Raw genomic sequence first — 20,000 nt, 5'->3', positions numbered from 1 at the left:
CCATCACTGATTGGTTAAGGTAACACGATTCACACTTTTGTCTTGTTATTTGTATGCTTTTGCAACACTATGTCGTAACAGTCATGCTAATAAAGCACCATTTTAATTTTAATTTTTATTCGAAACTCCAATGAATTTAAATGGCAGAGTAAGTTCAGACCATCTCCCACCCTCGATGGAGACGGATTCCTCTTAACTTTCGCCAGACTGTTTCACAGAGTCAACAGTCGGCTTTGGCCCAGGCTAGCGCTCATGTGTCCTTCCCATGTTGGCATTTGGTATTTGCCATAATTCCCAGCGAACATGAAAGCACCATGAATCCAGAAATTGGCATGGCATAGCGAGAAACATTTTATTGTTCATCATGTTTAGAGGCAGTCGCCGTTTAAGATGGCCAAGGGGTTCATTTTTTAAGCAACTAGACTTCTTGGATCTGATTACATGATCCATTGGCCATTGCATTGTATTGATTCTGTTAAGATGTATTATTACTTATGAGACAATTTATACATGACATGTGACATACAGCGATGAACCAAAGCCTTTCAGAATCAATAGTTTGCTGATACATAATCCTACATGCGTGGTTGGATTTGCTATGACATGTTTGCTTGGATACATGATAATGGAAAGGTATATGAATGGTTGTAGCTGACTTGTCTGTCTCTGTGACACTTCAGGCTCAGAGCAGAGGCGTCTCAGGACTCCAAGGATGAAGGTGGCGAGGACGTGAGTTTAACCTACATGCTGCATTTCCTAATAACTAAAACCTTCATTACATAATATCGCACATTCATATGGTTCACTGCATTTACGTATGCTAAACCTCTAGCTTAAAAAAGGTTTACTTCAGTTTACTTCATTTGTTTGTATGCTTGAACTAGTGCTTAGCTCCAGCTAAGCTGCTAACCAGTATCCAAGACAGTATGGTCACAGTGCGATTGGTGGGGGGATGGGGGGGGATTCCGCCCCCCTTCTGGTTTTGATATGTCCACTTCTTTTGATACTGCTTAAAATCTTAAAAGTATCCCCCTCTCTGTTTTTTCAACAAATCGCACCTTTGTATACAAGTATGTGTAGCCACATTTTTCACTATGGTGCTGGTTAGCATGCTGGCTGTGCGCTAACCCTGCTATCACCTGCAGCCTGTATAACCTGACTAGACAGTATGCTAGTTTCAGAAGTGCTTAGCTTAGCATAGCCACGTGGGTTTTGTGACCTGTGGCTTTGGTTAGCGTGACGGCTGTACGCTAACCTGGCTAGTAGTAAAACGATGCAAAGGCGACTAAAAACTAACCTGCCACCTCTGCTTGTTGTTGTGGCTGCCTGTTGGTTTGTTGTTGGCTCGGCTCCCGTCCCGCTCTGCTCCACTGTCTTCCACACTATGCCCTTCCCACAATGCTCCACTGCGCTCCACTGCTGTGCCGCGCCTGCGTCGCACTACGCCGCGCCCCTGCTGCGTCGTGTTGCCTGGCTCTGGTGCTCTGATGCTTTTGTGATGGCTCACAATTGGACGCCCAACTGGAATGGCAACAGTACTCGTCCCCACTGCAGGACGGCGACGTGGCCATTGCGCAGCGGCGGCGATTCACGCGCGTGGAGATGGCCCGCGTCCTCATGGAGCGGAACCAGTACAAGGAGAGACTCATGGAACTGCAGGAGGCCGTGCGCTGGACCGAGATGATCAGGTGAGGTGGGAAGGGAGGTGGGGGGGTTTGGTTGGGGGGGAGGGGGGGGGGAGTAATTGAGGAGGGAAAGGGAGTGGGAGGGAAATAGTGGATCAGGTGAGGGTGTGGGGGACTGAGTAATGAGGTGAGGGAGAGAGGGAAGGAACTACAGGAGGTAGGTACAGGCTGTGCACATGATCAGGTGAGGAGGGAAGGGAGTGATCGGGTGAGATTGGGTGAGGGAGGGAGTAATGAGGTGAGGTGAGGGAGAGAAGGAAGGTGTGACTCCTGGATCTTCAGGAGGCCTTGCGCTGGAACAAGAAGTCAGGTGAGGAGGGAAGGGAGTCGGGAGGACAGGTGATCAGTGATCAGGCGAGGAGGTGGGGGAGTGAGTGATGAGGTGAGGGAGAGCGGGAAGGAGCTACAGGAGGCTTTACGCTAGCTAGACTAAGAGGATCAGGTGAGGAGTGTAGGGAGTTGGGACGGAGGGAGTGATCAGGTGATGTGGCGTGGGTTTTCTAGACAGGCGGTGGGTGTATCAGGCAGTAAGGAGGGAGGGAGTGAGTCAGTAAAGTTAGGGACATATCGACGCGAATTTGGCCAAGCGAAGCGAACTTCGCCATTCATTCCTATGAGAGAGGCGAAGCCAGGCAAAAGCAAGCGAACAGGTTTGTTATGCAAATGAGGAGCGAATTAACCTGCCGCAGCCCAATCAAATCAACAACATAACTGCTCCATTTCATTTGATTCGCCGCGACGACCTGATGACGGTTGAGCTGTCAGTGAATTTCGCCTCTCTTCGCCTCGCTCGCCTCGCCTGCTATGTGTCCCTACCGTTAGTGAGGTGTGCTGCAGGAGGCCATCTGCTGAACCAATAAGTAAGGTGAGGAGCGAAGAGAGTGATGAAGTGAAAAGGCCGGCAGGTAAGTGAGTAATGAGATGAGGGAGAGAGGGAAGAGAAGGAGCTGCAGGAGGCTGTGTGCACTGGACCTAGATGATCAGGCGAGACAGCGTCGGGAAAGTAGTCATGAAGACAGGGGAGTGGTTGAGATTGTTAGTGAGAGAGTTGCTGAGTGGGTGTGAGCTGCAGGAGGCGGTGCGCTGGACCGGCATGATGTAGTGAGGCAGGGAGGGAGGGATCAAGTAGGTGAGCGAGTGAAGGAGTGAGTGAGTAAGTGGTTGGGTGAGTGAGTGATGTGCGCTGGATGGAGATTATCAAGTGAGGGGGTGGGGGAGGGAGGTGTAGAGGGTGTGTGTGTGTGTGAGGGAGGGAGGTGGTGAGAGAGAGAGAGTGGACAGGTGAGTGGTTGGGTAGAGGAGTTAGGTAGGGAGGGAGCCGGCTCATGGAGCTGCAGCAGGCTGCACACTGAACTGAGGTGAGGAGGTGGGTGGGTGAGTTATCAGGTGGGTGGGTGAGTTATCAGGTGGGTGGGTGAGTTATCAGGTGGGTGGGTGAGTTATCAGGTGGGTAGATGAGTTACCAGGTGGGTAGGTGAGTTATCAGGGGAGTGGGTGAGTTACCATGTGGGTGGGTGAGTTATTAGGTGGGTAGATGAGTTATCAGGTGGGTAGGTGAGTTATCAGGGGAGTGGGTGAGTTATCAGGTGGGTGGGTGAGTTATCAGGCGGGTGGGTGAGAGACATTGTGTGTGGGGGTAGGTGAGTTATTAGGTGGGTAGATGAGTTATCAGGTGGGTAGGTGAGTTATCAGGGGAGTGGGTGAGTTATCAGGTGGGTGGGTGAGTTATCAGGCGGGTGGGTGAGAGACATTGTGTGTGGGGGTAGGTGAGTTATTAGGTGGGTGGGTGAGTTATCAGGTGGGTAGGTGAGTTATCAGGTTGGTGGGTGAGTTATCAAGTGGGTGGGTGAGTTATTAAGTGGGTAGGTGAGTTATCAAGTGGGTGGGTGAGTTACCATGTGGGTGGGTGAGTTATTAAGTGGGTAGGTGAGTTATCACGTGGGTGGGTGAGTTATTAAGTGGGTAGGTGAGTTATCAAGTGGGTGGGTGAGTTACCATGTGGGTGGGTGAGTTATCAGGTGGGTAGGTGAGTTATCACGTGGGTGGGTGAGTTATTAGGTGGGTGGGTGAGTTACCAGGTGGGTAGATGAGTTATCAGGCGGGTGGGTGAGAGACATTGTGTGTGGGGATAGGTGAGTGGATGAATGAATGAGTGATCAAATGGATGACTGAGTGTGGAACTGAGTGGCTGTGGTGGTTGCTGGATCTGATGGTTTAGGTTTAGACTGTATGTATCAGTGTTTTCACTGTCTGAAAACAGAGTCTTCCATTTTGCATCCACTTGGGATCCAGCTGTGAAAAAAAAATAAGTGTGTGATATAAACTGGCCTCAACATGTGTTGTGAATTGTAATGTGATGTAAAATGCCAGTAAATCCTTTAAACATCACAGCACATTGACGACCATCTGCACATGCTCTACCTCTTCCTCCCTCCCTCATATACAACCCCTTCACTCTCTCTCTCTTTCTTGTGCGTGACATGTTTTTTTTCACTACTCACTCTCTCTATCACTCTCTTTCTCACTCACTCTCTCTCTCTCTCTCTCTCTCTCTCTCTCTCTCTCTCTCTCTCTCTCTCTCTCTCTCTCTCTCTCTCTCTATCTCTTTCTCTCTCTGTCTTTCTCCATATTCCAGAGCGTCAAGGGAAAACCCAGCCATCCAGGAGAAGAAGAAGTCCACCATCTGGCAGTTGTGAGTATGCGGAGAGCGTTCAGCTCCATCACATACATGGAGGAGATGGGTGGGGGACAGGGGGTACTGTATCAGGAGTGTCACTGTTGCCGGGCAAAAAAATGCTGGAGGGAATAGAGCTCTTCAGGGAGTTTGGCTGTTGCTGCTCTAGTCTATGGCAGTTATTAGAGAGACAGTGAAAACAGTTTCCCATTTTATGTCAGTGTAATGAATTATTTAGGCAGCCTTAAGGGTGTAATAGTCAAGCGGTTTGGTCTGGAAACCGGAGGGTGCTGTGTTAGGCCTCTGCCAGTAGGAGACCTGTACCGTACTGTACCGTACTGTAAAAACATACGTTAAGGTGAGCGAGCAAGTGACCTCAACCAGCTGGAAAAGATACATTTAAGATTTTGAATAACATCAATTAATAAAACAACAGCACCCCCTCTCGTGGCTGAGGTGACCTTAAGTAAGGCATCTATATCGTTCCAGGAAGAGCTGCCTCTAAGTCACTCTTGATAGCTACATCATCAAAATAACATGTGGCGACAGGAAGGGACAGGAGATGGACAGGGCAGGCGATAGGAAGGTTTTGAAGAATGAGCATTCATAGGAGGCTCTTCGATGACAATTTTGTTGTTGTTATCATCATTCCTAGTAGTGATAGTAGTAGTATCCCAGTAGTTCAGGTATATGTAGTGCCTAGTGTTGCACCGATAAAATTTTTTGGCCCTGATACCGATACCCGACTGTGCAGCATCGGCCGATACCGATACCAGACCGGCACTACTCTGTTTGAAATTTATATACAGTATGTATACTGTATGAAGAGCTGCATAGGCTACTACTTGGATGTAACATCGTTGCTATCATGGCTTTGTCAGGCTGCTGCCTACCTTTGTGAAACAGGAAAAAGACTAATACTGTACAAAGTGAATCCAGTAGAACTTTTTATACTTCTTAAATACCTCTGATATAAAATAACTAAGTTCCAGGCTGCGTTCAAGTGTCATACGAGCATCTGTAAATGGTATCGGTGACCTATTTGTTGGTACTCGCCGATACGGATACCACCATTTTAGTGCAGTATCGGGGCCTCGGCCGATACTGGTATCGGTATCGGTGCAACACTAGTAGTAGCAGTTGTTTTTTCATGAGAATGATGTTCTAGCTGCGCTCTGACATGTTTATGTAGTGTAATGTGTTAGATTTCAGTGTACAGTCTATTCACCTACGTAAATGTTACATTGCGTTTCTTTTCTTCAGATCAGTGAAAAATAGCCTATGTGACTTAAGATACAAATTCATTGATTTCCTAAAACTATCTGAATTCTACAAACGCAATGTCATCCAATGCAATAAGGCAGCAGCAGTCTCTGACGTGTGTGGTTTGTGTGTCTCTGTCCTGCCTGCAGTTTTGCCCGCCTCTTCAGCACCTCGTCCAGTCCTCCCCCTGTCAAGCGGCCGTTCAACAGTGTCAACATCCACTACAAGTCGCCCTCTCCTGCCAGCTTCAATCAGCGCCGTGCGCACACCGTCTGCCAGATCTCCACTTCCAACCGCACGCTCGAGTTCTTTCCCGAAGAGTGAGCGCGACAGGATTTTTTCGTTTCTAAACTCTCCCTCACTCTCTTTCTTTCTGTCTTTCTTTCTTTCTCTCCGTCTGCTTCTCTCTCTATCTCTCTCTCTCGCTCTCTCTTTCTCTCTCTCTCTCTCTCTCTCTCTCTCTCTCTCTCTCTCTCTCTCTCTCTCTCTTTCTATGTGACCCACCCCACCCCACCTGTGTCCTGTGACCATTCACTTGTCTGACTGTATATCACTCTTTCGCTGTTGTTCCCTCCTTCCCTTTCTGTCTTTTCAATCTGTCTCCCTGTCAATCTCTGTCACTGTCTGTTTTTCTCCTCAACCTTATGTGTTCTATACATCGCCCCCGTCTTGTCTCTCTGCACTGTTGTTCCGCTGACTGTGCAACCGAGGGAGAGCGAGAGACAGAGAGAAGCACATTGCCACTCTGTCTGTTTTCTAGCTCAAGACTGACAGAAAACAGACCTTAACGCCCAGACCACATGAACCGGACATTTCATATTTTTTCAGCTGCTCGGAACAGACGGCCTCTCCAACACAAAGTAGCCAGTGCACTGTTGCTGGTTTTTTTGTAAATCTGTTAGAGACCTTGCGTTACATCCTTGTATAAATCAGGCTGTATACTCTTGTTAGCTTCCCACACTGAGCTCTGTTACACAGCCAAGGACGGGGGGAGACAAAAGGGGCCGTGGAGTGTCATATATCGCACTGAGCAGCGCCGTTTAAAAAGGGACTATCAGGGCCCTAGTCACCGGTAGCCATGGTTACTGTCGTGTGTTCTCCTCTCTTCTGGGTCTGCTGGCTTTGTTGCCCTGCTCCGCTAATGCTGCTACGTTGCTGTCACGGCTGTGCCCAGCAGATAAACAAAAGGCTGTCTGCACACACACACGCACGCACACACACACACAAACTCACACACACACACACACATACACACACACACACACACACGTGCGCGCATCTGTGCATGTGCTCGCACGCACGCACGCACACAAGCGCGCGCACACACACACACACACACACACACATGCACGCACACACCACGGTTTTATTTGGATCTTACCACAAGCACAATATTTCTAGATCCCAATAATAATGCTTAGAAGTAATTCCTAGCAGTAGCTGGATTAATCAGACACAGACAAGCCTCATGCTATATTGCAGTGGTTACGGATGAAAAGCCCAAAATCTATTCAAGTGAGTTGTATTGTCATTTTAGCATCATTCACACAATCATGTATATAGTGAAACAAACGCGTTTTAATAGGGCCAGCTGGAGTTACACAAAAGCGGGGACAGTTCTTCTTACATGTACCAAGCCAGTTACAGTACACACACACACACACACACAGACACACAATGGTTTTACTGCATAAAACGGCACATTTAAAACATGTAAGGCGCAAATAAGGACACATCAGGCCATAGCTGCCCGATTAGGTCATGACTGCCCATGTACACCATTACTCTACACCATTTACATACTTACACACATACTGCATATTCCACATCCCTACATAAATTCATCAGGCATCCTGTATTGATATACATGTGTCTGGAGGCAGTTACTACCATGTGGCTTGTGTTGAGTGGCGAGTGGTTTTGTTGCATCTCGTGTTGTGGGTCAGTGTTGTACAGCATTTGATTGTCATCATGTTGCAATTTTTGTTCTGTTCTTTGTTTGTTTGTTTATTTGCACCCGAGAAAACTCACTCTGTCCTTCATATCACTCTGTCCCTGCCTTTCACCACTACCCTCTCTCTCTCTTCTCTCGCTCTTCTCTCTCTCTCTCTCTCTCTCTCTCTCTCTCTCTCTCTCTCTCTCTCTCTCTCTCTCTCTCTTCTCTCTGTTTTGCGTTTGACTTGGCCAACGGCTTGGCTGCTGCTCTGCTGTGCTAACGCTCCCCCCTCCTTCCTTCCTTCCCTCCCTCCTTCCCTCCTTCTCTCTCTCTGCTCTGTAGACTGCCCAATAATGGTGTTGCGTCTCTCCTCAGTGACTCCTCTCAGCTGTCTGTGCGTCGCGAGGCGAAGCGCGAGCAGTACCGGCAGGTGCGCGAGCAATTGAGCCGCAACGACAACATCTTGCAGGCCTGCGGCTGGAGCGTGCCGCCCCGTATCAAACAGGTACCGCCCACACACCTGACGCAACAGGTACCGCCCACACACCTGACGCAACAGGTACCGCCCACACACCTGACACAACAGGTACTGCCTATGTGTATTCTGCATATCTGTATGTACAAGTGTAATACAGGCACTGCCTATGTGTTCTGTACACGTGTATGTATGAAAGTACAATACTGACCACACACCCAAGACAGATCAGTATGAGCCTCTGCCCATGTGTATACAGTACAGGTTGGTATACAAGAGTATGCCCATTCGACTTTGCGCAACGACTACATGCGCAGACAGTCAGCACTGCATTGTGGACTGAAAATGTTGCATGATAGTTCGTAGTCGTGTTCGGCTTGACCAAATTCAGTCATGCTGTGATTAAGACGTGACATGTGACATGGTGTCAAACTCTCGCGGGATCAAAGTGACTGCAGACGTTACTTATCCCCGTTGATGCACCTTACAAGGGTCGGCATAGGTGCTGCACCCTTGAACTGGTTGGCCAAAAGTTGTCCTAAAAGTTTGCAATGCAGCCCACTTCAACTCCTCCTTCCCACCTGTCCCCCACACCTCACGTGTGATGTGCTACGTAGATCAAGCTGCTGCAAGCTCATCGTCTCGTTCAAATTTGCGGTCGACTTTAAATGCGCTGTGCTAGCACCACCCACGGCGTGACTGCAAATTCTCGCTGACGTACTCTGCAGTCATCGATCGACAAAAGTTGGTCACTGGACAGTGCTCACTCCCCTGGCCCAGACACAGATTGAGGGCCTTTCTCAAAACCTAGGACAGTGTCCTTCCAAGTGTATCAGCCTAATTAGTCACTCCCAGTGATTGCATACTCTTTGGTGAACTGTACAGAATATCCAATCACTGGGTGTGACTAATAAAGAGTATCCAATCATTGGGTGTGACTAATTAGGCTGATACACTTGGAAGGACACTGTCCTAGGTTTTGAGAAGGGCCCTGAGTTTAAGGCCAATACAGACAGGTATCCCAGCATACTTCAGCCAATTACACAGATACCCACCTGATGCAATAGGTAAGTCTACAGCTCTCACAGCTGAGATCGAGTCACCCAGACCCAGGCTAAGACTATTGCAAACAGATGCTGTACCACTCACTCCCCAAGCCCAGACAGGAACGATACAGTATAACAACGCCAGGTCTAGGCCTAGCCCCAGTTACACACAAGACTGAGGACTCAAGGCTCTTCTATTAGATGATTTACCTCTTAACTTAACCTGCTTTACTCCTGAACCAGCTTTGTAGTATGGGGTCATCCCTATGTTCCCCGGGTCCTATGTTCCCCGCAACCGGGGAACTTAGGACCCTTTTTTATAAAAAGGGTTCTATGTTCCTCGCTGCTTCCAAGTAGACTGCTGACGCGGGGTCATCCCTATGTTCCCTTGATCCTATGTTCCCCGGGTCCTATGTTCCCCTCTACCAGGGAACATAGGACCCTTTTTTCAAAAAAGGGTTATATGTTCCCCACTGCTTCAAAGTAGACTGCTGCCACATGGCAAAGTGCAGGTTGCTGTTGCAACTGTGGCAGGTTAGGTTTAGGGATAGTTTTGGTCAGGGCACAGATTGAACACTCAGAAACATTGCATTACAACAGGTTAGGTTTAGGGGTGGTTTTGGGAAGGGTACAATTTGAAAACTCGGAAACATACAATGCGGGGAACTTAGGACCCTTTTTTCAAAAAAGGGTTCTATGTTCCCCGCTGCTTCCAAGTAAACTGCTGCCGCATGGCAAAGCTCAGGTTGTTGTTGCACCTCTGACAGATTAGGTTTAGGGATAGTTTTGGTCAGAGCACAAATTTACAACTTAGAAACATTGCATTACTGACAGGTTAGGTTTAGGGATGGTTTTGGGAAGGGCACAATTTGAAAACTCGGAAACAAACAATGCGGGGAACATAGAACCCTTTTGTAGAAAAAGGGTCCTATGTTCCCCGGTCCCATACAAAGACTGGGGAACATAGGACTTGGGGAACATAGGTACGCTCCCTGTAGTATACAGTAGGCCCCAGGTCTAGGCCTAGTCCTAGTTCCACACTCATACTAAGACTGATGCAAACAGGCACAGGCTTGCACCTCAGAACAAGACACAGGCCAAGACTCAGATCCATTGGATCTTTTCATAAGTGGCAGACATTCTTTAAAAAAAAAACACACACACAACTGCAAGTATCAACAACAACAATCTACAATCAACAGTCCTGATTGTAGTCAAGACCGGCAAGATGAGGCACGTATGGTACTGTATGGTACGACACCCTGGTAGTCTCCAGAATGGCTCAACTGAGACTAGAACCAAACATGCAATACAGGTCCTTGTTGTTTTCTTCTGTGTACAGATTTATTGGTACAGGTCCAGCAAATTAATGCATCTCTCTAATGCACTCAAATTATCTCAATCCTTATTAATCGATACACTACTCTACAGAGACTAAGAATGTGGCCTTTTTAAGCTCATTCCATGTTTATTTGTTTTGATTCGCACCCGGAAGTGTTTTAGGTTTTTGGGAGTTGAGTTCCTGTTTGTTTGTAGCGAAACACAGAGAGCACGCCACATACAAAACAGTAGGGGCCATTTGAGGACACTGTTAATCGTATTATGCAACACCAGCAGCCGCGACAAAAAAAAAATCATGCCTGACCCCAGAACGGTCCAGCGTGTCTCCTCCTGGCCTAACTGTATTGCTTGTTCTTGTGGAGCGCTGATCTGGGAAATGGTGTGTGCTATGGCATTACAGAAGGGCCCGCGTGTCGGCGCACTGCGCTGACCACTGTGACCTCTGGTGCAGTGGGTGCAGGACGCTGTTGATCTGTGGCTTGCACTCTGCACACTGTTTATGGTGTTATACCGCAACAGTGCAATGTGGTCTGTTTTTAGAGCGTTGTATCAGCATTGCTAGAGAGTTACGCTGTGTGGTGGGAACAGAAGAGAGAACACACACTTCAGAAGTGGAGAGGGCTCAAGCAGCATAAGCCTTTTGCAAAACGGTTGGTGCTACTGTTTTGGCACAACTGGAGTTTATTGGTCTGTCAACCTTTAACATAGCAGTTGTAGGGCTCTCGAAATTTCAGGGCTGTGGGAGAGGACAGAACAATGTTAGCTGCATGTGCGCAGCATACCACTGTAAGTAGCATGGGCGTAGTGGTGAGGTGCTATACTAGGCTATCTGTTGAGATAGCAGCGAACCAATGATGAGCAATGGAATGTCAGGACAGAGCAGTAGAGTGTCTTCGTGCATTCCTGAGGTGACAATGTGTGTGTGTAGTGGTAGTGGTTACCAAGGTAACCGCTGAATCCAAAATGGTCGCCCATTCCTTATATAGTGCCCTAATAGGGAATAGAAAAATGTAACTCACACTCGACATACATAGAGCACTGCACAGTGAATGAAAGAACTATCTAAACTTTTGGATTCAGAAAGAGTGTAAGCTACTTGGATTGCAGAGTCGACTTTTTATGTGTAGCCATTGCAAAGATGGCAGTATGTATGATTGCAGCGATTACCAACGAGCAGCTGTCAGCATTAAATGACTGGGTGTAACGTTTGATGAGTAGACAGTAGACTAGACTGTCAACAGTAGAGAGTACTCTGTGCATCTAAATGTACCGACTGTGTGTGCAGTGGTTGCCAATGAGACAGTGTGTATGGAGCCACTGTGAATAAAAGAATGTGTATGTGTAACGTTTCCTGAGTAGATATAGTGTATACGTACAGGGTGTTAGCTGCTACTGCTACAAGAGGGTGTGTAGCGGTGGCCGAGGTGACACCACACAGCGTGTGTGCAGGGGCGGAGCTATAGGGAGGGCAAGCAGGGCATTTGCCCCTGGGCCCAGGGCCCTCCTGTATTGGTGGTGGGGGCCCTATTGTGACCTTTGAAGGCCATATAGGGGGCCCTATCAGTGTGTTGCCCTGGGGCCCTGTGTGTAATTCTTCCGCCACAACGTGTGTGCATGTGTGTGTGTGTGTGTGTGTGTGTCGGCGTGGCTCTAACTGTAATCTCCCGCAGCCTCCTGCCCCCCAGGTGGCCCCCGACGGCATACAGGAGAGCCCCCTGAAGAGGCAGCAGGCAAGTCCCGTCACACCCTCAGAGTCCCAGCATGCAACTCTCTCTTCCTTACTTACTCACGCCGCCAACCCCCCTAAAAAAAAACCTTCGCCTTCTCCCTCTCTCCACACCACCCCCTTTTATTTTGGTCTCGGTTGAAAACCTGATGCTAAAACACCCTTTGATAATTCATACTTGACAAAGTGATATTTGTGAAGCCAGACAGCATTAGGTGCCATGATCCTCCTTCCTCCTGTCTTCAGCTCTTTTACTTTCCGCTACCCACCCTAAACTCTGCTCCTTCTCCTCACCACCATTTTTCTCTTCTGACCTGGTCCTGGTTTAAGCCCATTTTTTTATGAATGCATGTTTTTTTAAGTTGCTTGTTTTGAACCACCGGCCCCATCCCCCATTAAGTTATTCTTTGAATAATTACCCTTCTTTGAATAACTAAATATATTTTTTCAGAGTTGGAGAGAGCACACCTATACAGCCCGATACTTTTCTATGAATGTGAATAAACTATTTTTGAATTACTCCTGATACTGGTTGAAAGTCTGAAGCTTAAAAACAAAAAAAACATTTTAAAGATGTCCATCTTTTAAGAAGTTTTGGACAGAAAGCCAGACAAATACCCCCCAACCCCTATCTCCACCCCCCATGGGAAACGCATTCCTCGTGGTTGGCGTGGAACAATAGCGCCTCAGGCCTCCCCTCTTGTCCCCTTGTGACAGCTTCTCGCCGCTCTCCTAACAAAACACTAACTAAGCTGTGAGCAGATTATCCACCGCAACGTTCCTACAACGCCCTTGCAGCGCTCCGTTAGCCTCAGCCTGCACGCAGCCAAGCGTGGTGGAGCTCTGTCTCCTCCTCAAAACAAGCAGAACAAGCGTCATAATCTGCCTGAATTTGGTACATTGCCTGATTCCAAACTCCAAATCTATCCCACCGACATAAAGTCTGCTTCTCCTGCTGGCTCTTCTCCCTGTCAGTCAAACCCCTTCGCCTCTCCCTCTCTCTGATCCCCCTCTCCCTTTCCTGCCTCTGTCCTGCGCATGGTTGAAGTGAAATTGCTGTTAACACTCTTAACACCTTGCACGGTCAAATTTAGTCATTATAAAGGATAGTGCTCTGATAGACAACTCCATCTCATGACACGCCTGCTCGACCCTACCTGACCCTTTGGCACTGCGGGGCCAGTCGGGTGATGGCGGGAGGTCGGACTCTGGCTGAGTGGTGGTGTTGGTGGGAAAGTGTGTCGGGAAGGGGCTCTGGAGTGTGTCAGACAACAAGCAGCCATTTCCAGAAGTGGGCAATGATGAGTACCCTGACTACCTCACTCACGTCACGCGCTGCCTTGCCAATGTCACCTTGCAGGTCAGCGAGAAGGAGGACAACCGCATGAAGAATGTGCCGGTGCCTGTCTACTGTCGCCCCCTGGTGGAGAAAGACCCAAACAGGAAGGTAAATAAGGGATGAGTTAGATGGAGTACTTGTACACTCACACTGAAGGGAGACTTTCTCAGGCAAATGGCCATTACCAGTGATGGGGCGAAATGGATTAATTTGTTACAATCTATTGCCAAATATTCCAAATGATTTGGTTTTGCCTACCCAATTCAGCCAGGAGATTGGCTGGTTGAATGATGACCTGGTTGAATTGAACAGGTAAAACAAGGTCATTTGGGATATGTGGCCCTAGATTGTAACTAATGGACCATGCACATGCGCACGCACGCGCGCACACACACACACACACACACACACACACACACACACACACACACACACACACACACACACACACACACACACACACACACACACACACAGACTCAGAGAGAGAGAGAGAGAGAGAGAGACTCAGAGAGAGAGAGAGAGAGAGAGAGAGAGAGAAGACTCACAATCTAGACCATAGACTCAGGCGTGTGTTTTCTGCAGCTGTGGTGTGCAGCAGGGGTTGACTTGACTGGCTGGAAGACGTCCACTCAGGAGGCGGTGCCTGCGAAGGCTGTGACCAATGGCACGGACCCACTGACAGCGGAGGAGGAGGGAGATGGGAAGAAGAGCGAGCACAGCTCACCAGAGAAGAAGAAGGTGAGGACACACCTCAACACACAGTGCTCAAGCCACCAATGCCCTGCCATGGTGTAATGGTTAGGGAGTTAAACTGTCGATCACAGGGTTGCAGATTCTATTTTTTTGGTCTTTTACGACTTTATTGATAGGACCGTTTGAGAAGTGGACAGGAAGCGAATGGAGGTGAGATGGGGAGGGGTCGGCAAAGGATGTGGGCCGGGAATGGAACCCGGGTCGGCCTCATGGCAGACGAGTACCCTACCGGTTGGCCACGTCAGGGCTAGGTTGCAGGTTCAATCCCCACCCTCAGCAGTCACTTCCTTCCTTCGTGTCTGACGTGCCCGTGGGCAAGGCACCTAATCTGACATTGCTCCAGGGACTGGAACCAATACCCTGTGCTTAAAATAAATAACTATAGTATAAGTCGCTTTGGATAAACGTGTCAGCGTAAGTGTAACGTAATAAAATGTTTCTCTTTCAAAACAAAAAAAATACAATGGCTAAAGGTTTCTCCTTAAATAATTACACACAATACATAGATGCAATGCTTGGAAGGCCAGCATACACGCAGAAATCCACTTCCATGGATGCAGAGTAGCCTTGTTGTACCCTGTAAATGTTGCTGGGATATTATCCTTATTCCCTCTCATTATCCAAGTCTGTCACATCAGAGGCAGAAACTTGCCTCCTGGTGTAACTGAGGTGTTCCTGCTCAGTCCGCTCCTCGGGTCTCCAACTTGCCATGTCCTAGTCAACGCATCGGTTCGGGCATGGGAGGCACAGCACTATACCGCTGATCTCTAAAGCAATGTTTCCCAACCTTTTTTGTCTTGTGTACCCCCAAGCCTTTTCGTTGTGCCATGAGTACCCCTTAAGTCAAGTTCTATATCGCTTTCTCCATCTCAATGCAACTAAGCTCCATACATTTGTTAAAATTACATGTTTCCAAGTACCCCCTGCAGTGTGCTCGCGTACCCCTAGTGGTACACGTACCCCTGGTTGGGAAACACTGCCCTAAAGGACCAGTCTGATAGCTTAGCACTAGCGATACTGTATGGGGCTTCGGGAGGGAGGTTTACTTACGTTCCATGCCACACTCTTGCTAGTTGTCCTCTGTTACACTGGGATAGTGTTTGGTTTTGTTTTTCAAAATACAAGTAATCTCTCTCTCTCTCTCTCTCTCTCTCTATCTCTCTCTCTCTCTCTCTCTCTCTCTCTCTCTCTCTCTCTCTCTCTCTCTTCTCTCTCTCTCTCTCCCCCCACCTCAGTCAAAGGAGCTGCATGAGATGGACTCGACCAACAGTCGCGTGTGGATCCTGACCAGCACCCACTCGGGCAGCAAGGTGGTCATCATCGACGCCAACCAGCCCGGCTCGCTGGTCGACCAGTTCAACGTCTGCAACGCCCACGTGCTCTGCATATCCAGCGTGCCAGGTACAGCCGAGGCCAAACACATAGCAACTGCATATGCACATTGTAGCGAAGGGGAGTACAGTTGCCCCACCAGGGACACGAACCCAGATCTTTGGGTTTATCAAACCAGGGCTCTGACTGCTGCGCCAAAGAGCCAGGCTGTTTGATGTAGCGATCAGAGCTCCAGTTTGGTACCCCATAAGGTCCACAGGGCTGATAGTATTCAGGCTCCATGCCTGATTTCAGGCTTGACAGAGTTTGCAAAAATAAAAACATTGATAATAATTAGCCATTAGGTTATTCTTATCTCAGAAAGTGTTACAGATTCAGGGTTTTCTTCTACTATCAGGCTTGAATAATGGTCATACACAGGCTATTAAATGTTTGAATAATGTGTCAAAATAGGCCTACGTTACGTCACTATGCAGTATCTTGTCGTTGTTAGAGCAGGGGAAAAAGTTCAGGCTCAGGATTTGTTTTCATGATCACCCCTGGGTCCAGATTGGAGTCCCGGCAGGACACCTCTACTACCCTTCGCTACACACGTGTACAGTATGAGCCACTTCCTGTGTACCGCAAGGAAATATGGTAGCAAATCAGCGAGACCGTCCTACCACTGGGAAGATGTAATAGTCACTGAAAAAAAACGTAACTACCATACAGTACTACACCACTATGACAGTGCACAGGGCCTTAAGTAATACATTACGACTTGGTCATTGTCATTCTGGTAACACAGCTAACTTACAGCAGGGGTAGTGTCTTAAGGCAGTGTTTCCCAACCTTTTTTGACTCGTGTACCCCCTAAGCCTTTTTGTTGTACCTTGAGTACCCCCTATCCCATGCTCTCTATATATATTCCTTTATCCCATGATGACTACTCTATTCAATTGTCATTGTCACATTTTTCCGCGTACCCCCTGAGGTGTGCTCGCGTACCCCTAGTGGTACACGTACCCCTGGTTGGGAAACACTGTCTTAAGGGGTTCTTTACACCTGGTGGTGAAGTGGGGTACTGTGAAGAAACACCATACTGTTACTATACTCAATGATGAAGATGATTGAGATACGGTATGTGTGTTCATGATTTTTGTGACCATGACTGTGTTTGTCTGTGTGTGTGTGTGTGTGTGTGTGTGTGTGTGTGTGTGTGTGTGTGTGTGTGTGTGTGTGTGTGTGTGTGTGTGTGTGTGTGTGTGTGTGTGTGTGTGTGTGTGTGTGTGTGTGTGTGTGTGTGCGTGCGTGTGTGTACCTGTATGTGTGTACGTGCATGCGTGTGTGTGTATGTATGCATGCTTCTGTGTGTGTGTGTGTGTGTGTGTGTGTGTGTGTGTGTGTGTGTGTGTGTGTGTGTGTGTGTGTGTGTGTGTGTGTGTGTGTGTGTGTGTGTGTGTGCGTGTGTGTGTGTGTGTGTGTCTGTGTGTGTTTTTGTGTGTGTGTTTTTGTGTGTGTGTGTGTGTGTGTGATCAGCTGCCAGTGAGAGCGACTACCCGGCGGGCGAGATCTTCCTGGAGCAGCAGCAGCAGCAGCAGCAGGGCCAGGCCGGGGCGGGGGGCGAGGGGGGCGTCGGGGGCAGCAAGGAGGAGGGTGGCGGCAGCGGTGGGGGCGTGGAGGGCATGCTGGCTGGCATCACCCTGGTGGGCTGTGCCACCAACTGCAGCGTGGTGCGCAGCACCTGCTCCTCGCGCACAGACACCCCCGTACTGGACAAGGGACAAGGTGGGACTCAGTCTACTCTTGTAGTGTGATGAAGCGGTCTGCACACTGTGTAATAACTCCAAAAATACTTTACTTCATTTTAACATACGGCAACGTTTCGATGTTGGATCGAAACGTTGCCGTATGTGAAAATGAAATAAAGTATTTTTGGAGTTAATACACAGTGTGCAGACCGCTTCATCACACTACCTACTACCTTTTGTCTGGCACCTGGACAACTACTTGTGGATGTGCGCACCCTACCTCTAAACACAGGCAGTCTACTCTTCACACACTCTCTCCTCTGTGTACATTCATTGTGTGCAGAATTATTAGGCAAGCACTTTTATTGACCGTATCATCCATTTTACGCATATTTCCAAGTCTAGCCTTTTTGAACATAGAAACCAAAAAAAATGTAAAACTAATAATTCTGCACACAGTGTACAAGGTTCAGGCATTTGCTGTAGCATTTGTAAAGCATGTAAAAAATGTCTGTCCAGGAACACATGAAACCTGAAAATGAAACGTGCAAAATACATGTAGTATGCTCGTGAGTGTACTTTTATGTTGAGTGATATCTATCATTTGTGTGTGTGTGTGTGTGTGTGTGTGTGTGTGTGTGTGTGTGTGTGTGTGTGTGTGTGTGTGTGTGTGTGTGTGTGTGTGTGTGTATATATGTGTGTGCGTGCTTGTCCATGTGTCTGCATCAGCCCCCACAGCAGCTCCAGTGCAGAGGCTGGCCGTGTCCCAATCGGCAGAGGAGGCTACGGAGGCCACTGAGGTGTCGGAGGAGGCGGAGCCTGAGGAGGGAGAGGAGGGGCCTACTCAGACGGGGCCCTTCACAGAGCACGTCTTCACCGACCAGACACACAGCACTGACGCCAGCACAAACAGGTGAGGCCTGCCTGCCTGCCTGCCTGGGAAACACGCACAGAATGAAGAGCATCTGCACACAATCACTGACATTTGCTACGTTTACATGACGGCTTTAATTCATTCAGAATGAAATAGTTCCGTCGAATTTACTTTGATCTTTCATTTAATTCTGAATTAAGTTTTTAGTGTTTACATGACGTTTTCAACGCGGAATTAAGCTTTATTCAGAATTACATGGAGTCCATGTAAACATAGCAAGTGATATAGTCCGCCATACAATCATAAGGTTCTTTCCAAAATAGACAAAGTCTTTTGTTAAAGCTTTTATGCAGAACTACTCCTCCGGAGGATTCCATCCACATATGCGTCACTCAAGTTCACTCAAATAAAGGAGTTCTAGTCAGGGCCGGTTCTGGCTTATTTGGTGCCCTAGGCGAGTTTGAGTTCTGGCGCCCCCCCCCCCCCCCCCCTTTCTTATACCTTACAGATCACAAGAGTAATATCCGTAGTAAGCTTAACTAAATAGCATCAAGAACAATAACCGTTTTTCATCAAATGGATTTGTGGTTCTTTTTGACAGGCGACCAACACATCAGATTGAGTCGCATGAAAGTAGCTTCACTGTGTGGTATGTTGGATGTGATGGTGGTGGGGCCCCCAACCCCAGATGAGATGGAGGTTATCAATGTGTTTGAATTGTAACGTGAAATTGAAATGCCAGGAGAGTGATACAGTAGGCCTACATTTGCATGTAAAATGCATGTGTAGACAATAAGCCTACCAAGGAGGTCTGCATTGATCTACACTACCTACAGCATCACAAAGCATGGCAGCATAACAATTTTAATAAGCTACACATTTGTGCTGTCTTCCAAACCAATTTCATTTCTGGACTAGAAATAGTGGTGCATTTGTGAGTAGGAGAATGAGAAGGGGGCTATCTATGTGTTTGAACTGGAGGGACAGGGTGAGAGAAAGGGAGAAGAGCTGTCACGCTATTGAATTTCATAATATACAAAATATAGTAAATAGCCTCACTTGTCTGCTGTGCATGGTTCTGTTACATGATTAATGTAGGCTGTCATTCTGGTCTGGAAATTAATGTTTTTTTAAGCTTACAACAAGCAGGTAATTCATGTGGATGGAAGGAGATATGGCAGCTAAAATTGTTTTAAACATTGCACCAGTCTTACTTTACATTGCTTGTCAACCTAAGCAAGTAGGCCTATTATGATATCAGGTGGGTGTTAGTGAGTAGTGAGTAGGCTACTAACAGCTACTTTACTGGATTTCATTGCTTGGCATACTTGGCTAATGTTAGCATGCTAACTAGCGATTTCTCTGATCAAAAACAAAGCTCTTTTTCTCTCTAATTCCAAATAGTAACCTCATAACTATTAGGCTTTCCATAATCACAAACGTTTGCTGATTAAATCACATAGTTCCAAAACACCCTCTGAAACTCCTGCATCATGCAATGAGTGGTTTCATGAGAACATAATAATCTCCATCCAGCAGAGCAGCACTACTGTTTGCACTTGCCCTCTCTGTCTCTCGAGTGAGTCTCCAAATTCAAAATAGAGCGCAGGCTGTCACTCGTCCCGCCCCCTTTCTCAGAACTGTCTGTTTATTGGTTCACAGACTTCCCAGAGACAGTTGGAAGCGATATTACTATTGGCTGAGGGGCGCTTTGCCGTGAGGAGCGCTTTCGCCACTCTTTGTTGATTGCGACTTCATAAAAAAAACTTCATATCGCAAAATTACGCATAGGAGAGCGCCATTTCGGCGCCCCTTCTTCACAT

General features: G+C 47.8%; 1 protein-coding gene across 1 annotated transcript in view; it reads left to right on the top strand.

Annotated features, from left to right (window-relative positions):
- mapk8ip3 (mitogen-activated protein kinase 8 interacting protein 3) overlaps positions 1–20,000 on the top strand; it is a 55,218-nt gene that overhangs the window by 24,049 nt on the left and 11,169 nt on the right. Inside the window, exons 12-22 of the mRNA XM_063184537.1 lie at positions 681–729; positions 1,555–1,688; positions 4,321–4,377; positions 5,772–5,942; positions 7,934–8,063; positions 12,091–12,150; positions 13,507–13,593; positions 14,071–14,226; positions 15,477–15,642; positions 17,092–17,340; positions 18,033–18,216. Coding sequence (XP_063040607.1) covers positions 681–729; positions 1,555–1,688; positions 4,321–4,377; positions 5,772–5,942; positions 7,934–8,063; positions 12,091–12,150; positions 13,507–13,593; positions 14,071–14,226; positions 15,477–15,642; positions 17,092–17,340; positions 18,033–18,216 — 1,443 coding nt within the window. The remainder of the gene's footprint in view (positions 1–680; positions 730–1,554; positions 1,689–4,320; positions 4,378–5,771; positions 5,943–7,933; positions 8,064–12,090; positions 12,151–13,506; positions 13,594–14,070; positions 14,227–15,476; positions 15,643–17,091; positions 17,341–18,032; positions 18,217–20,000) is intronic.

Source organism: Engraulis encrasicolus, chromosome 2 (genome assembly GCF_034702125.1).
Source record: "Engraulis encrasicolus isolate BLACKSEA-1 chromosome 2, IST_EnEncr_1.0, whole genome shotgun sequence".
NCBI lineage: Eukaryota > Metazoa > Chordata > Actinopteri > Clupeiformes > Engraulidae > Engraulis > Engraulis encrasicolus.
The sequence above is the reverse complement of the archived record's forward strand: the minus strand, read 5'-3'. Positions and strand labels throughout refer to the sequence as shown.